At 38.0% G+C, this 18,656-nt stretch overlaps 1 protein-coding gene across 1 annotated transcript in view; it reads left to right on the top strand.

The window, feature by feature from the left end:
* The window catches only part of SLC25A16 (solute carrier family 25 (mitochondrial carrier), member 16), a 19,466-nt gene extending 3,708 nt beyond the window's left edge, over positions 1 to 15,758 (top strand). The window contains exons 2-9 of the mRNA XM_009994882.1: positions 542 to 634; positions 2,817 to 2,950; positions 4,499 to 4,562; positions 9,822 to 9,943; positions 11,484 to 11,550; positions 12,293 to 12,455; positions 13,287 to 13,355; positions 15,602 to 15,758. Coding sequence (XP_009993184.1) covers positions 542 to 634; positions 2,817 to 2,950; positions 4,499 to 4,562; positions 9,822 to 9,943; positions 11,484 to 11,550; positions 12,293 to 12,455; positions 13,287 to 13,355; positions 15,602 to 15,758 — 869 coding nt within the window. The remainder of the gene's footprint in view (positions 1 to 541; positions 635 to 2,816; positions 2,951 to 4,498; positions 4,563 to 9,821; positions 9,944 to 11,483; positions 11,551 to 12,292; positions 12,456 to 13,286; positions 13,356 to 15,601) is intronic.
* Positions 15,759 to 18,656: the final 2,898 nt, after the last annotated feature.

Here is an 18,656-nt window from a genome sequence, read left to right as displayed (position 1 = left end):
GGGGGGCGGCAAACACGACCCCGCGTTATTCACCTCGTGGGAGAAAAACCAAACAAACACATTAAAAAAAGCCGTTAATTCCCCCTCTGGGGTGTTGTCCCAGCTGGCTGGTTTGCGAGGGGGCAGGAGGATGGCTTGTTGGTTTCAAGTCCGCACGCCAGGCTGTGCGGGCTGTGGGGCACCGCGGGTACCCGGCCGGCACGTTCCCGTGTCCGCAGAGGGGGGGAAGGAAGCAGGGCGGAAAACTCGGGAGTAACTTCATCTGAGAGCTGCTGCTGCTGCCACTTCAGCAGCTGGGGCATTGGCCTGGGGTTTTTGTTAATCGGGAAAGTAGCTTATACATTTCATTGAGGCTTTAAGGGTTTTGTAACATGCTTCTGGTAGTGGCTGTTTACTTGGCATTGGGGCTTTTTCCAGTGCCTGAGTTTCTCTTCCCCTGTTTCCTTTTAAAAATACATTAAACAAAACAAAAACAGCCCTCGTTTTTCTGCTGACACGAAGTCTTGCATCCCCTCACTTTTAATTTTTACCCCTTGGAAAGGTGTTGCAGGTTGTTGTGCCAAAACAACCACTGCACCACTGGATCGAGTAAAGATTTTGCTGCAGGCTCATAACCACCATTACAAACATCTAGGTAAGATGGCTGCTGTGTGCCTAATTTCTGGTTTTTACACGTAATGTGTGTGGTTTGGGTATGCTGAGTTATTCAGTGATGTTGCTGATGAGAAAAGGTGCTAATCAGAGGGAAGGCTGTGTCTGCTCAGGCTCTGTGTCATGTTTTTTAGTCTTTAAAAAAGAACAAGCCCTGTGCAAACAAGTTGCAGCATTGGTGAAGATTGAGATGTCAGGAAAAATCCTCAATAAGGCACGTAAGAGCTGGGCTTGATCTTTCCCCTCCTGAAGCCAGCAGGACGTGGGATCGTTTATGTAAAACCTGTCACCTCTGGCACCTGCTGCAGTTAGTCTGCTGAGCGGCTGCCAGATCCCAGGGCTGTGGGGAGAAAGGAGTGCTCTGCAGGGCTGGGTAGCCCTGGGGGGCTGGTGAGAAGGCAGTGACCGGCACAGCCTGCGGGACTCGTGTCCCTGTGCTCGCAGGCAGCAGCGTGGCCGGTGCGAGCTGAAGGCAGGAGAGCAGGGCGTGCGGTGCCGGTGGCTGCCTGTGTTTGGCATCTTGTGTTGCATCATGGTGAGGGAGAATAAGCTCGGTTGTCCGCGTGGTCGGTGACGCTCTGGGGCTGTAACAGTGCCCCCTTGTGCACAGTGTTTGAGGTATTTTCTGTCGTGTTGTTGGATGATGTCAGAACTTGTGTCCTGAAATGTGTGTTACGGTTGTCAAGGAAAAAAAAATAAATGAGGTGGTTAGTTTGTTCTGGAATGAAACTTTGGAATTTTTGACTTAGACGTTGAATATTTTTTTTTTTAAAGGCTGGAAAAATAAATCTTGAAACAAAATTCAATTGATATATTCACTTCACTATACCAAAAAAGGGAAACACAAGTCATGTGGGGTTTTGGTAACACAGTTACATGAGCATGCACTCAAATCTGCAGTCTGGCCATCAAAGGCTGAAATAATTGGTCTGACTGCTATTTTAAATCCTTATTTTCTATTTGCTTTGTACTGTGCCATAATTGGCAGGTAAAGTCTTTCATTCCTCCCTCTTGAGGGTGTTGGGTGTGACGGTTATTTGAGCTGTCTGACTTGAATGCACACCTTTGTTACATGTAGGCAAAAAGGAAAATTATGGGGATGAGATGCCTGTAAGTGCACACACATGGGGGATTAGTTCATTGAAGTCCTCAAAATGTTTCTGCTGCCCTTGCCCTGTTGAGTTTGTGCTGCAGGGATCCCAGAGCCTGTGTTTTAAGAAATAAGAAGGGTAACTTATTGTTTCGGGGTAGAGAGACATTCTAATAATGCTATAAGTATTTTCAGAGGCATGTAGTAAGTGTGACATCTTGAAAGACATCTAGCATTGTACTCTTAGAACCCCAGAAACTAATTATCACTTGTTTTATTTAAACTTCAAACAGAAGTTTGTCAAGTACTCTTTCTGTCTGAAAGTAAGATAAATCTGTAAGCCTTTTTTGCATTCAGCTTTTATATTAAGTAATTTTAAAAAATTTTACAAACTTTAACAATTTAACTGGTACAGCTTATTAATTAACAAAAAAGTCAATTTTATAACATGTAGCTAATAATGTTTATAATAAAACTATAGGTTTTGACCATACTTGGTATGATTTTTGCATTATTTCCCACCTATTAAAAGGGAATAGAATTGCTTCTTGTTGCAGCAACTCTGGGACAGGAAGTTATAAATAATTTTAAGTAATGAGAGTCTTAAACTTGTTTACTTCATTTCCTCAGTAATGGCATTTGATCTGGAATTTAGCATGTAGCAATATTAGATTGTTTTCCCATGGCTTTAGATTAGGTATTAACTTTTGATTGACTGAATTGCAAGCCAACCATTTTCCTTCCTTCTGTTGCTCCTATTAGCTGCTGTGGGTGGATGGTGTAATCTGCAATAGGATTGTTTGCAGTCCAGGCAAGTCGTGGGGCCAGAATGCATGAATTTGGAAAGAGGTTCACTGAGTCTGGGAACTGAGAAAGTTGATAAAATCTAACCTTAAACCTCCTTCTGGCAAAGTCTTAGCATTGAAGGTCGATTTTTTTTCCACTCATCATAGTTATGTGAGTGACATGGTCTGGCTTCAGTTCTGTGCATACTTACTGTCAATAATATTTGCTTGATTTATTTTTTCCTTCCCCTGCAGTGTAATTGGTAAATGTTTTTTTGTATTGCTGGCAGGAGTGTTTTCTACATTGTGTGCTGTCCCCAAAAAGGAAGGTTACCTTGGGCTGTATAAAGGAAACGGGGCAATGATGATTAGAATCTTCCCATATGGTGCAATTCAGTTTATGGCATTTGACCAATATAAAAAGGTAGTTGAATTCATTTTGTTTTCCTTTTTATTTTCTGTCTACAATGAGTACAGATTCTTTCAGTGATAGAAACTAATGCAGACTTTTGTCTCATTAATTTGTCTTTTCAAGGTTGCTTAATTTTATCTGAATCTACCCATTAAAGCTGTCTGGGAAACAATGAAACTTTGCAGTGTTGCCTAAGGAAAAAAATTCCTACCTTTGTATTTTTGAGAATAGTATTTTTTATGAAAGACAAAGTTAAACTAAGTCTGCTACTATTTGTATTTATGTATAATATGGGAGGAAATTTTATTATATTGAGTTTGGTTTCTTAGTGCTTCAATGAAATAACTTCGAACTTGAAAGTCTGGATAGAACTCCTGTATTTGAACTGACAGATAACTGTCAGGCTTTAGATAAAAATGACCTGGAAGAGAAAATGCTCATTTTGGGGTCCCACAAGAGACTTGTGGATTCTTTTCTGCTCTTGTGCATTTACTCTTTCATGATAAATAGAAAATAAATCTCTTCAACATCTTTTGGAGGTCAGGTGTTAGCATGAACATGTTTTGAAACTTTGCTTATGTGGTGAAAAATACTACTGTTAGTGATAAGGAAATCTGTGTTTCAAAGGTCAGATTAGTACTCAGGGTAGTAAATTTTATGATTTTTATCAAAACAGATTGGAATTGTGATTCCTTTTCCTAAAAAGGAAATATCAGAAGGCTGTTACAAAGAAGCTTGTAATGACTTTGATATGCTCTTTTTTTGTAGTGTCATCATAAATGCTGTTGACCTATGCTTGTTTTATGTGGTGTTGAGTAAAAGAGTGCATGCAGTGCTTTAGAATGAAATTATGAGTCTGCAAATTTCAATAAACCACTGAATATCATAGCAGTTTTTATCTATGGCAACAAACATTCAAGATGTTTTGCAAGAATATGTAAAAGGAAAAACAGTTCTTAAAGAAGGAAGATGTTACATTATCATCTTAATAGCAGAAACTACTTCTTAATAGTCCCAGTTATTTGAGAAAAGCCTGGAAACTAATTTCTGACTTCCTTCCAGGATGTTATGTGACAAAGAAAGTCCTTGCTCTCAAATACTTGTTTGATTTCTTTCTTTAAGACTTTGTTTAACTGGCTTAAAAAAAAAAATCTTCATCGATTTCATATGCTGTGCATGGGAGAAAAATGTCAGTTTTCAACTTAGCTCAGTGTCTTTTGCTCTGTCATGCAACAAGGATAGCATTCAGTTTGTCTTGTTTGACACACATTAAAGGTAACTAAATAATGAATCTAGCTTCTATGTTAACAGTATAAATATTTCAATTGTTCTGCCTTGTTAGTAGAATTGTAGCACTTGAGGGTTTTAATAGGAGGTTGGTAACAGCAGCAATGTTCAGAAAATTCTTTTACCAGCAATTAAGTGTTCTAGTTTGTGTTTGTAGTGTTGTAAACTAATAGAAACAGCCACAGAATTTGCATTTATGTGCTAATAAACTGTGTGATGGATTTCCCTATGTTTTCTGATACACAACTGTGGTAAATGTTATCTATTTTGTAGGTAATAAAGAAGCAACTTGGAATTTCAGGGCATGTGCATCGATTAATGGCTGGATCCATGGCAGGTAGAGTTTTGTACTTGGATTTCAGACATCCCTTTTGCTGCAAAGTTAATATTTGTTTAGAGGATATTTGCTGTGTTACTAGCAAATGGTTAATGTAACAAATAGTTGCCTAATTGAAATCTGTTCGTCTAAAAGAGTGTATTTTAATATATATTTAAGCATTGAATTCTGTGCTTTATTGTAATAAACAGTTTTATAGAGTTTATGGCTTTTAAAATATGAAAAATCCAGTGTCATCAAGGTGAAGTACAAAGATGCAGGTTTTAAAGTTGTCTCGTCAGCCTGTCTGCCATTGCTACTAGATTTGGATATAAGCCCATAGAGGGAACTGCAGCTTCTTACCTAGGTGGATTCCTTGGATTTGACAGAAATGTCTGTATTTTCAACATCAAGTGCAGAACTATCATGATACTTTTTAGTCCATATGTGTGAACAATTTATCAACTGGTGAAACACCAGTAGAAAACCCACTTGTAAACTGCCAGTATATAGTATGATTATACATTGCTGTTTTCCTCTTGCTAGTCATTCAGCCAAAAGTAGCTAAGAAAAAACAGGGAAAGGTAAGTAATTTCTATTCAAGGTGATTCTCCATGTGCTTTTACTTTGTAAAACAGGCTTAACACTGTCTAGTAACAGTCCTTAAGTAGTTATTGCATGAGTATTAATATGTAGCTTCTTTTGGAATAAAAATACTGGGGTTTGTTGGTACTGTCAGTTTTAGTTAAACTAGAAAGACCTCATGGAAGTATTTTGGCTTTGTTTGCCATTAGAGAAGGAAAGAATTACAGAAACAATTCAAAGTTCCTAAAAAAACTATCAAAATCCATTTGGCAAAATATGTTCCAGAGTTTGGCTGACATTCTGTCTGAAAGAAGCATTAAAAAAAATTGGATTTTCCCCCTCTTTTTTCTTTCTTTCCTCCCAGGTTTAGATGTAGTAAAGAATACTTTTTTTTCCCAAAAAAAGTTTATTGCCTTTTTCAGGAGTCTTGTCAGAGACCTGGAACCTGACTTGAGAGGCACTATGAAAACACTGAATAATCAGCTTAACTCTCACAGTGTTGGACATGCTGGAATTCTTTGTGTACATAAATTAAGAGCATCTGGCATCGTTTTAAGCACTTTACTGCTTAAATCTGTTTTGCGTGGTTAGAGTAACAGAGGTAAAATTAATATAGAGTACTATCCAAAAGCCATGATCAAATGAAATGCTTTTGTGTGGTGCATTTAAGTACATATACTTCAGTCTAGTATTGAAGACCCCAAAACTGAGTAGATGAGCTTGACTTAAATGTGCAGTTGAAATGAATATAGCAGTCAGGTGTAGCAGTAGTGTTATGTGTGAGTATCTTACTGTTTGTTTGCTGGTTGGCATTAACTGCTTTTTTGGTTATTTATTAGATGTGTAAGAGGGGAAAGTTTATAGTGAGTATGCCGAGGAGATACAGAGGAAGGAGGCACTAGGAAGAGCTTAGAGTTTGTTTTGATACAGAAGATCTCTACATTAGCTGACAAAATAAGAAAAGGCTTTCAAAAGCAATTGGTAATATTTCTTGCTTTAACTCCCATGGCTTCGTCTCTTGCTTGCTCCAACAAGGGATATTATTTTTCTTCCAAGTTTAAATGGCTAAAGGAGGTGGTGTGCTGCATGTCACCCCTCTGGTGCAAAGGAGTCTTTGCCATTTCCTGGAACCCAACATGACACAGTTGAAAAAACCCATTTCTGTTTTGCCCCCTCTACACCATCCAGCCACACAACTGTCTGCTTTCACTTCTGTGTGATGCTTAAATCTTGGTTACATCAGTGTTTCATTACTAGCAATCAACAGACTGCTTCAAAGTGGTGGCAAACATGAGTATCTTCTGTTCTTCTGTTACTGATAAACAGGATCAAAAGCATATCCACAGGGAAAAACAAGACGATGAGGGTGGGGGTAGTGCAGTGTAAGAAAAGAAGAACCTATTGTAATGCATATATATAAGGAGGCCAAGTTAAAGCTACTGTGGAAACTTTAACTCTGAATTTCCTGAGCCTTGTGTGATTCAAATTTGAGCTGGAACACCTCATTAACAGATAAATGGTGGATAAAAGAAAGACAGCTGGGGAGAAGATTGAGAAATCATAGAGGTTAGTGGGGTTTTGGAAATAACATGGTCAAAAAGCACCTGTAATACAGGATGATTTTGCAAATCTAAATATTTTTTAGATTTCTAATTGAAAAATCTGAACTAAAACACAGATGTGTATTTTCCCCCTGCATTTGATTAACTTAAAAAGCTAAAAAAGACTAGGTGTTATCTGGAATAAACTCAAGTTCCATGAAGCTAATAGGGTTTTTTAAATCTATTTACTTGTTGTAAAAGCGATTGGAAAGGAGGTTACGGACTGACTCAATTTTAAGTAGTCTGTAATTAACAGTTGCTTGAGTCAACATAGTAAAACGTTTTTTCAGATGCAATTCAGAAAGATATTGTAGGTTTATAAATACTAGACTTGTGAATTAGGCATTTCTTTAACCTGTCTGATAAATATTTGTTATCAGCTCTTTCTCAGGTTGTATAGTCCCTGAAACTTTGTTTTGATACGAAGATGCCTCCTTGATAAATTAATCTACTTTATATTAGTTAAGAGCATATCTTCTGCAATTCAAGGCTGTGACTTGTTCTTATCACTTTTTGAGCTGTATTCCTCTGAGTCACCTGGTAGTACTTAATTTGATCTCTGTAGTTACTGAAAGTACTGCAAGAATGATACAGAAATCATGAAAACTTGTGCATTAGATTAATAGATGCATTAGTTGCAGTACCTGCTCTTTGCAAATGTATTTCACTTGTGTTTTTTTCTTGCTCCAGATGTTGTTTTCATTTTTATTTTCAAAGAAAGAAAACTAAGAATGTAAGAATAGTAGGGAAATTGGGTGACAGATAAATCCCTATACAGCTCATTTCATTATTAACTGCCAAATCCTGGGAAGCAAATCAAGGACAGTCTAGTTCCCGTTGTGCTTTATTGATGCCAAGTCTCAGTAAAGGGATGTGTAACCCAGTGTTTTGTCCCCAGGAGTGGTCAAAGGTGCTTGAGGACAACATTGTAAGTGACAAATAGTCTTTGCCTGACTTCCTTGACTTCTGAGGCAGCATTTGCAAGGGAAAAGTCTACTGTTTTTGATGAAGTGGTTCTTTAAAGGAGAGAGGAGCTGCATTGTCCTGTTAGGATTATTTCAGGTCAGGCATTGGGTGTTGGAATATGTATCTCAACTTTTGAGGTACTTACAGTTCTGACCTGTTTAACCAACCATGGGAGAGATTTTTGGCTTAACTTGCATTTTTTGGGTTAGACTTTGCTTTGTCAAGACAAGGAATCAGCCTTCATGTGCTGTGGTCAGACTTCTGATAACATAGTATTTAGGGAGTAGAGATGAGATAATGTGGTAGATTTCACCATGACTTTGTGTCCCTAGTTAGTGCATTCACCAAGCTCTTGGTTCCTCTGGTTGCAAGTCTTTGTTCAGGGAACATTCTTTGATATGTTATCGGTGCATGATTTGAAAGTTGAAGTAAGATGACTTTCCTGTGAACTGCTAAGATCTGTAAAATGTTTGCTTCTCTCTAATTTTTTTTTAAAACTACTTAATCCATTTTACAATATTCCTGAACATTTCAGGCAATCCATTAGGAAAAGGCTGCTGTCTGAGGGGTTGCATTTAACAACATAGCTCAGTGGAAGTAGTCCTGAAGTTGCTTTGGTGTTTTGCCGCTTCCAGCTTTTGAACCCTATGAGTGAGAAATCACAAATCAACTGCAGATGTCTGCCCTTTGTTTGGAAGAATTGTCCAGAATCTCTGAAAGATGTTTTTGTCTTCTAAAACAAATTACTGGTAGGATACTCCAGAAGGCCACAAACTTTACTCTCAATTGGCAGTTGACTGGTGTCAGCTTTTTGGATAGCTAATTTGTAGCGTTAATTTTTTTCTCCTCATATAATCCTGGGTATCTTCTGCCAGATCATTCAGTTTATTAGAGTTGCTTTTTTTTTTCCTCTCCAGACATAAAGGTTATGGAGTTTGCTGGAGTTGTTGTGTTTGGGTCTTACTGGTTTGCTTTTGTTTTTTTTGTTGTTGTTTTTTTCCTCCGTTGTGGTTTTCTCTTGACCTTGTGGAAAGAGGGGAAACGATACACCTACAAAAAGAGGTATCATTCAGAGCCTATTAAAACTTAAAAGGAAGTGGCTATTTCCTGCCAGTGTAGAAAGTATTTGTCTTCTGTAGAACTAATTATTAAGGGTGATGTTCAGCTAAATCAGAGCAGCTGCTAGAAAGCAATACCAGTCACAAAGGTTTTCTGCTTTCTTTTTCTCCTTTTCATAGTATTTTTTTAAGAGATAGTGGTATAACACCAGAAAATTACCTTTGTTTTTAATAAACATTTTTCACTATTCCCTTCAAATAATTTGTCAGCAATTGGGTGGTTTAGCCCAAAAACTAGTAGCAGGAAAGAATTATTCAGGTAACTGTTGGAGTAGTTGTTCTCTGTACCTGAGTTCTGTTTCCGAAATCACAAGTTGGTCAGCATCTAATCCTTTTTGGAGCAGTTAATAACTGGATGAATCCAAATATTTACATCTTCTGGCATTTTAAGTCTAGAAATACCTTTTTCTGGTCATAATTTTAAAGCAGAAGTGCCAGTGTAACATGAGCTCTTAAAATGCAGTAATGCAACACAGTTTGGTACTCTTCATCAGTAGCATCCTGACTTTCAGTGTCATTGGAATATACTAAGTATTTTCAGATGCAGTAGATGGATATGTGTATCTATGTCCAGTAATCATATCAAATTCTGACACAGCCTTCTGGAAATTAAGCATGTAAAGTCAGTCTTTTGGTTTTTAGTAAGATCTGGTAGGATTAGGTTGCATGGCTGAAACTCAGTAAAGCTTGACTAGCCTGATGCCTGTGAGCCGTGGACTTCAATAAGATTGCTCATGTGAATGCAGTTAGGCCCATCAGTCTTTGGGAAACCAAGGCCTAGGTTTGCAGCTTCAGTGAACACCAAGTCTGAACATAAATCCTTCAAGTGTTGCTGAAGTTTGTGTTCCTGTTTGCTGATTATAAGTGACTTTAAGTGTTTCTCTAAGAAAAATAATTTGTGTATGCTATTCACTGCCACACAAGGAAATTCTAATTTTCAAAATAATCCTAGAATCAGATAAGGTGTAGGTGAGTTTTGTTTGCTTGTTTTGTTTTTGTTTTTAATAAAGGTATTACAGCAGTGATTTGTACTTACCCTCTTGATATGGTTAGAGTTCGTCTGGCCTTCCAAGTAAAAGGGGAACACAAGTACATGGGAATTATCCATGCATTCAAGATGATTTACACAAAGGTATTTTTTTCTTTTAATCTTTGGTCTTGTAAAAGCAAAATGTGCTTTTTAAAGAATGTTGCACTGCACTGAATATAGTGGCCTGGTGGAAAATAATATAGAATCATAGAATCCTAGGGGTTGGAAGGGACCTCAAAAGATCTTCTAGTCCAACCCCCCTGCCAGAGTAGGGTCACCCAGAGCACATCACACAGGAACACATCCAGGTGGGTTTTGAATGTCTCCAGTGAAGGAGACTCCACAACCTCCCTGGGCAGCCTGTCCCAGGGCTCTGTCACTCTCACAGTATAAAACTTTTTTCGGATATTCCCCTTGAACCTCCTATGCTCTAATTTGCACCCATTACCCCTTGTCCTATCACTGGTCATCACTGAGAAAAGCCTAACTCCATCTCCCTGACACTCACCCCTTGCATATTTGTAAACATTGATGAGGTCACCCCTCAGTCTCCTTTTCTCCAAGCTAAAGAGCCCCAGCTCCCTCAGCCTTTCCTCAGCAGGGAGATGTTCCACTCCCTCCATCTCTATGGCTCTGCCCTGGACTCTGTCAAGCAGTTCCCTGTCCTTCTTGAACTGAGGGGCCCAGAACTGGACACAATACTCCAGATGTGGCCTCACCAGTGCAGAATAGAGGGGGAGGAGAACCTCTCTTGACCTACTACCACGCCCTTTCTAATGCACCCCAGGATGCCATTGGCCTTCTTGGCCACAAGGGCACATTGCTGGTCATGCTCATCCTCCTGTCTACCAGGACCCCCAGGTCTCTTTCACCTACACTACTCTCCAGTAGGTCAGCCCCCAACCAGCCTTCTGGTGTGTCAGCCACTCCTCCCAGCTTAGTGTCATCAGCAAACTTGCTGAGGGTACATTCTATACCCTCATCCAGGTCGTTGATGAAGATGTTGAACAACACCGGTCCCAGTACCGACCCCTGTGGGACTCCACTAGTCACACACCTCCAACCAGATTCTGCCCCATTGACTACAACTCTGCCTCCTTCCTTTCAACCAGTTCTTGATCCACCTCACTACCTGATCATCAAACCCATACTTGATCAACTTATCTACAAGGATGCTGTGGGAGACGGTGTCAAATGCTTTACTGAAATCAAGATAAACATGACTTCATTGTGTGCCCATTGAAATTTTTAATGTAAAAAGTTATCTGGATGCTTCCTTCTTCTTAGGCTGTTAAGATGTAGCTAAGAGTTGTAAGTTGAAGGTGAAAAGCAGCAGAGAGAAGTTGCTTTTCAAGAACAAGTAGTAATGACAAAAAATAATGTGGGGAGGAGGAATATGTGTAATTCAGAAATGTTTCCCAAATAATGATGTTGGATGTAGATTTTTCTCATTCATTTTCACTTTATCTCTGGAGCCTGGCAGTTGTCCCTTCAGTTCCTCAGGCACAAGAAATGAAACTTGATGGTAGCTCCTTGGTGCTATAGATGATGCTAGTTATGTGAATGTGTATGAGCAACCGTGTAGCTTGGTAAGATGTTTGTTCTATTTCTTGTAATAAATGTAATTGTTTCTCTTTCAAAGGAAGGTGGTTTTTGTGGGTTCTACAGAGGGCTGATGCCAACTGTTGTAGGAATGGCACCATATGCAGGTAAGTTGAAAGTGGTATTGGGCAGCCCTTCAGCAGTTGTGCTACTAAATTTACATGATGTATTTGCACACCTAGTTAATTAGCTCCTGATAAAATCAAGGATTCTGTGTTTTAATGAATGGAGAAGGGAGGCCAGTAGAAGCTTTTGCAACTCTTAAGTCTTATCTAGAATCAATCAATGTGTTCAAGTATCTCCAATGTGCAAAGCCTAGCTTTTCTAAAACTTGGAGCTGAGAGGGACAGAGGTAAACCACTGGTTCTTTTTTCTGATTTCCCAGTTCTCACACAAGAGAGAATGTTGGATGTTTCTTTCAAGCAGGTAGAGCAGAGCACACTGTAGATGCAGACTCAGAGCTCTTTCTTGGCTCCATCTCCTGGTTACTTTTATGTAGATACTTAAACAGCTAAAGCAGTGGGTGATGTGAGATGGGAAGAACACCAGAACTGTCCAGCTAAGCTACACTCATATTTAAAAGATAAGTTAAAAAGATCTTAGTAGTTACTTGTAATTTATAACCCATAGTCTAGCTTATTTAAAGCACTATCTTAATGTAAATTATAAACACTAATTCATTTGGACAGAAGTTACTGTAGACGTTCAAAATACTGTTTCCACCTAGGACAAACTTGTAAAAGAATTGGAAAATAGTTTTGTTTGGCAATTGCAGCAGTTTATTATAATGTTGAATCAAGAAATAGTTTGCTTTTTTATGAAAGTACATAAAATTAAATTTCCTTTTAGGTTTTTCATTTTTTACATTTGGTACCTTAAAGAGCATTGGACTTGCTCAAGCACCTAACTTGCTTGGACGGCCTTCATTAGATAATCCTGATGTCTTAGTTTTGAAAACACATGTAAATCTGCTGTGTGGTGGCATAGCTGGAGCAATAGCTCAGACGATATCGTAAGTTTGGGTTTTGTTTTTTTTTTTATATATAGCTGTTCATTCTGTGAGAAAATGATTTTATATCAAGTCCAGTTATTAGTAGGGTTTTAAAATCAGGTTAATCAGACACTGGAATTCAGTTATTTCCTATTGTTTTGTTTACTAGATATCTGTTTAATCTTCAGGATCTTTAAAGATCTATGCATTGACTCAGTTAAATACAAAAAATCTCCCAAAATCAGTTGGGAACTTGTGTGGTAAGCTATGAAGTTTTGACCATAAACATAATATGCAGAATTTGTTCTGATTTATTTTGAAAGCAATGCAACCTGTGGAGCCATAGAATTAAAAACCAGAACAAGTCTTAAATACTGTATTTGGGATTTTCTTAAATTATTTTGCCTGCTTTCTCCATTCTCATGCTGTCCTTGTTGTATTTTATCTTGTCCATAAAATAACTTATTGGACTTACAGCATCATTTTTTCTCTAAGTTACTGTTACAAATGTAATTTTCTACTAATACTTAAACTATTTATTTTTAATTCAGTTGTCTTACCTTTCCAGCGTTTTCCAGACTGTTTTATACTCTGATCTGAGCTGCATGTGTCTTCCTTACTTATGCCTGATGGAATACATTAAGAGATCTGATATAGTGGTTTTAGTTGTATAGGGAACATCTCCCTTTTTGTGGAGAACTTTCAGCTGTGTTGTGAATCTGAGCTGGATTCCTGACTTGGTAAAAAGTGAGCTTGGCAGCTGCATGTGGACTTTTGTGTACTTTTTAAAAATAATATTCATACTGTCATCACACATCTGGTTGAACTCCTGTTCAACTATCTCCTCTGTAGATATCCCCTTGATGTAACTCGTAGGCGAATGCAGTTAGGAGCAGTTCTCCCAGACTCTGAAAAGTGCCTGTAAGTATTTTCTTTTCATCCATAGTAATTGAATTCTTAGAAGTCTGAGCAAAGTTAAAATCTTAGTTTTAAAGTTTAAACAAAACAAAAAAAAGGCAGCCAGACTGCTATGTTGTTGGTTTCTTCATTCTCTTAATGAACAGGTAGCTTGGGAGGAACACAGAAATTGTCTGAGCAGCCCAAGGATCAGGTTAGAAAAGCTAAAGCACTTGTAGAATCTCACCAGGGATGTCAAGGGCAACAAGGAAAACTTCTATTGGTATGTCAGTGATCAAAGGAAGACTAGGGAAGATGTGAGCCCTCTGTGGAAGGAAACAGAAGATATGGTTACCCAGGATGTAGAGAAGGCTGTGAGGTACTTAATGTCTTCTTTGCCTCAGTCTTCAGTGGCAAGTGCTCAAGCCACAGTGCTCAAGTTGCAGAAAACAAAGGTGGGGCCTGGGAGAATGGAGCACCACCCACTGTAGAAGTTTGAGCTTCAGAACCATCTAAGGAGCCTGAAGGTGCACAGGCCCATGGGATCTCATGAGATCTGTCTGTGAGTCCTGAGGGACCTGGTGGATGAAGTTACTAAACCACTATCTGTCATACTTGAGAAGTTGTAGCAAGGAGCAGTTTTAAGCTGAAAGAGGGTGGATTTAGATATTAGGAAGAAATTCTTTACTGTGAGGTTGGTGAGACACTGGCTCAGGTTGTCCAGAGAAGCTGTGGCTGCCCCATTCCTGGAATTGTTCAAGGAGAGATTGGATGGGACGTAAGAGCAATGTGATCTAGTAGAAAGTGTTCTTGCCCATGGCAGGGGGTTATGATCTTAAGGTGCCCTCCAACCCAAACCATTCTATGATTGTGATTCTACATAATGTTCTATTAGACATTTCTTGTATTCTGGGTAATGTCCCACACACCACAACACAGAGTTCCTCCAGTAGAAATGGAAGTACTGTAATATCCTCAAAGTCCTAGTATTAAATCAGGTCTCATCTTGAAAAACTGAATTTCAAATTGCCTCAATCAAATCCAATTCTAGGACAGTTTTTTCTTGGTTACCTTCAGTATTGTGGATTTGTGTGTATCTAAATGGGCATGATTCAGTGTGAACCTTCTGCGTGGCAAATGGAAACTTACTAACAGTAGTATGTCCTTGTGACCTTCCATAAACAACCTAGGGGTTGCTTACTGTGGAAATTGCTGTTCTGTTTTCCTTAGCAGCTGTAATGCTTTTTTGTAGTGGCTTTTTTCCACTCCAGGCAGCTGTAAAATAAAAACGTGTCAATTGTTCTTGGAGTTTTACTTTCTGCATTTGTGAGAAGTACTTTTACAGATATTAGGCTCCCAAATTTAACCATATTGTTGTGACTGTTTGGAGAGCTGTGCCTTGAAGGGGAGAGTAGATGTAGGTCTCTAGAGGATGGCAAGATAAAAAAAAGTAGGAAATCTTGAAGCTTTGAGGCATATAGAAGATGTCCTTAAGAAGCAATGCCTTTAATAGCATGGAAGTATTTGGCATCTTTCAGATTTTTACATTGTTTTGCATTTCATGTCCATTTACTCAGTTCCAAAATAAGTATGTGAGGAAAACACTTGTCCTTTCATATACACTGCAAATTCTGCTTTTAAATAAGGTCAAATATTATATATATGAAGTCTAGGATTTATAATTTGAGAGGAAATACTAGATCTTTGTAGCAGTGGAGGAAAATACGTGCGTGCAAGATGCAGGATACAAGAGCTAACCATAAATTTCACATGCAGAGCTTTACAAGGATGCGTAGTATGATTAAAGAAAGAATGGGATAAGAGCCTGCATACTGATTTTTGATGCAAGAAGTGTGCACTATATTGGGCAAATTAAGTTTCTGTTACACTCTATTACATTTATAAGAAGAATTAATTGATGCTTCTCAATTCCTTCCTGCCAGATAGGCAACAGAATATTATGCATAGCCATTTGGTATAAATTATCTTAATATGACTTTTAGGGCAGATGTTTTTAGACTGAAACTTCTTTAGATGGATTAGCACTGTCCTCTTTCCAGTTCCCAGTGCTTGTGCCTACATTTCTTGCAAAAGCTCAGATTGTCTTCTGAGTCCTATAAAGAGCATAATGCTTTGCTATATGGAGTCCCATTAGTTTTTCTCCATAGGTCTTTTAAGAACCAAGTAAAACAAGTGTGTTGTATTGACAGAAAGAGATTTTGACTATTGAATGTGCATCCAATAGTGATTTGAGATCTTTATTCTTCCAGTACAATGGTGCAGACACTGAAGTATGTGTATCAACAACATGGAATACGAAGAGGATTGTACCGTGGTTTATCTCTGAATTATATTCGTTGTATTCCTTCCCAGGCTGTGGCTTTTACCACATATGAACTTATGAAACAATTCTTGCACCTCAACTAATTTTTTTAAAAGACTTTCCTGTAAAAAAACCCTACACTATCAGTCCTCAAATTATATTGGTAAGTGAATTACTTGAAGTTAAAAAAAACCACCTATCTGCTTCTGTGGAAATGCTCTTGTCTGATGTTTTTATTTGCCAAAAAGGGGTTAATTTCCTGGAGTCAACCCAGGAGACAGATCAAAATAAACGTTAGCTATAAACACTTTTTTGCACTTGATCTTGTAGGCTTTATTAATGTTAAGAATTGCACAGTTTTAGAATCACACCCACGTTTTGTATGGGCTTCAAGCTGTTAGTTGTTTAGCTTTATCACCATTTCAGGAGTTACGCACATGGTTCCATTGCTTTTTCAGGTAGTAGCTGGACATCTGTTCTACTTTAAATTGCATAAAATGATTTGAACAAAATGCAGTGATTTTCACATTCAGATACTTGCCAGCTCTGTAGAAGCTGAACTCAGCAGGGCCTAACTTAAGCATCTTTCACTTTTTTTGTACAAATTTTCTGTGTGCAAGAACAATGCCTCGATCTCCAGATGGGTACATGTGAAAGTCTCTTCAACTGTATCAATAAAAAAATTACAAGATGTATGTAACGTTATTTGAAATCTTTCAGTATGGAAACTAGTTACTTGTCATACATGCTATTCTAAGAAATGCTGCTGCATTTACTTATTTAGGTATATGGACCATGATCAACCTCTGGAGCAAGAAAAATCAAATGAACGTTGTGTTGGATAGAATCTGTTGATGTGTATGTACTGTTTCTAAAGTATGGGATGAAACAGACTCACGTTTTCCTCCTACAATTCCTTTTGCAGAGAGAATTCTTTTCCAGCCTTGTTTTATATATGATTTGCATTGGTACTCTTGATTTTACTCACTTGAGTCATAAAACTGTAAAGCCTTTAAGTGATATAAGTTATTTATTTATTGTAAATATTTTATCTTTTAAGAACTGGTAATGGTTATGTGAAGTGGTGGATGGCAAGACTGGTTAATTTTGACAAATTTGACAAGCTGGATTTTGAGTTATATCCAATACCAATTTTTGTGGTTCAATTTTTTTCCAGTTTCTTAAAATTGTGCATTTTGATATTTAACAATGTAGTGATGGACAGAAAATGAGATGTATTTGAATTTATTTTATTAAAATTTTTGAACTAGTGTCTTTGTGTGATTTGTCCTGGCAACAAATTTAAATTCACTCAATTAAGAAAAGAGATGTCATTTTTCTTTCCTGCATGGTTTTGCTGTATGAGCAAACAAGCATCTCTTCCAGTGCCAGTTCTTTGCCATATCAATATTGTTAATGATGCTTAAATTTAGAGGTTTATATCTTAGTTTTACTGGAAGTGATATACTTGAGGAATTCAAATAGGTTTGAGCTGTGTCATAGAAAGTTACACAGGTCTTAAGCACAATAAAGCTGAATCCAAGTGTTGAAATGTTGAAAATCTCAGTCTCAGGGCAGATTTGTTTCCAGTGATTAAACCTTGTGTCACTAAAATAAACCTTATACTTCATATTTGCGTTCTTACAATAGAAAATTTTGCCTGCTGTAACTAAGGCATTTATGGATGACCAATATTGCAGTTTGCAGTCAGTGCACAAAAAAATTAATGTGTTTGAACCTTTTTTACACTGATTAATTCCCATGTCTCTTTATTGTTTTGTTACAAATATTCTCCATGTTTTTTGTTGCTTGTTTAAGTGAGCTGAGACCTCAGGGTGGACAAATCTATTGATGCTTTTCAAATCCTCCCCTCCTTCCTGGAGAAAGGAGCATGCAAGGCACTTGTTATAAGCTGTCTTTGGCATTTACAACTCAAAAAAACTACTCCAGGTTCCCCTCAGACTTACCTGATTAAATTTGTAGCCTAAAAAATATGTGCAACATCTTAACTCTGTTTGTTACAGGATTGGAGGGAAAAAATTGTGTTATTTTTTTGACAAATTCCTGAACATACAGAGTTCAAACTTGAAGAAAGCTGATGCACTGTAATTTTAAGAAAATTAAAAGAGCCATCATCTGAACACCTGAATGCAACTTTTAGTACTGAAATAAGGCTTGGTATTTTTTTGAGTTTCACAGACTCTTTGTAGAGATGCCCCAGACTGCTTGGATTTTCGCTAACTTCCAAAAAATTTAAAGTTTTTATTTTTATAGCCATATTCTGTCAATATATTTATTTCTTAGTGCATGAGAGATGGATAGGCAACATGAGACTACAGAATACAAGGTTATCAAGTGTACAAAGTAAAATTATGTTCTAATCTGTTCTAATAACAAATTATGTGACTGCATTTAATGGTATCAATGCATAAATATCACATTTCAAGTAAGCTCACATTAGAGGTTCTGCAATGGGAAGCAACATCAATGTAGTTGACTTCATGTATCTCAGGGCTATCTCAAAGAAAACAAAAGGGGCTAATTGAAGTATGTTCTCACCTTTTAAAATAAAAGCTTTGATGCTTCTGATGAATTGTTTAACTGGAGCTTTGTGCTGTTTCCCAATGCTTGGCTACAGGAAAGAGATACAAGACCAAACTTAATGCAGAAATTTCCTGATATTTGAACTGCACAATAGTCATACTGATGTACTAGGAGTAGATTTAATACCTGTGACCTCCAACCTTGGCTAGAAGTGATGGTTTTGCACCCAAATGCTTTGATGAAGTGGTTTTGTGGCCAAAAAAATGTGAAGAAAGGAAACGGGTGTACCTGAAACTTTGTGTGTTGCCTCATAAAGACTTTCTCTGTCAGTGAGCGGCTTCACGTGCGAGAAGCTCACCAGAGGAAAAGTTCGCTGCTGGGGCTGAGATGTACCCGTGTGCAGTGGGGAGCGGGAGCCACAGGCAACTACCTGTGGGGGCAGCGGGGGGACGCGGGGG

Source organism: Chaetura pelagica, unplaced genomic scaffold (assembly GCF_000747805.2).
Source record: "Chaetura pelagica isolate M959 unplaced genomic scaffold, ChaPel_1.0 scaffold112, whole genome shotgun sequence".
NCBI classification, from domain to species: domain Eukaryota; kingdom Metazoa; phylum Chordata; class Aves; order Apodiformes; family Apodidae; genus Chaetura; species Chaetura pelagica.
The sequence above is the reverse complement of the archived record's forward strand: the minus strand, read 5'-3'. Positions and strand labels throughout refer to the sequence as shown.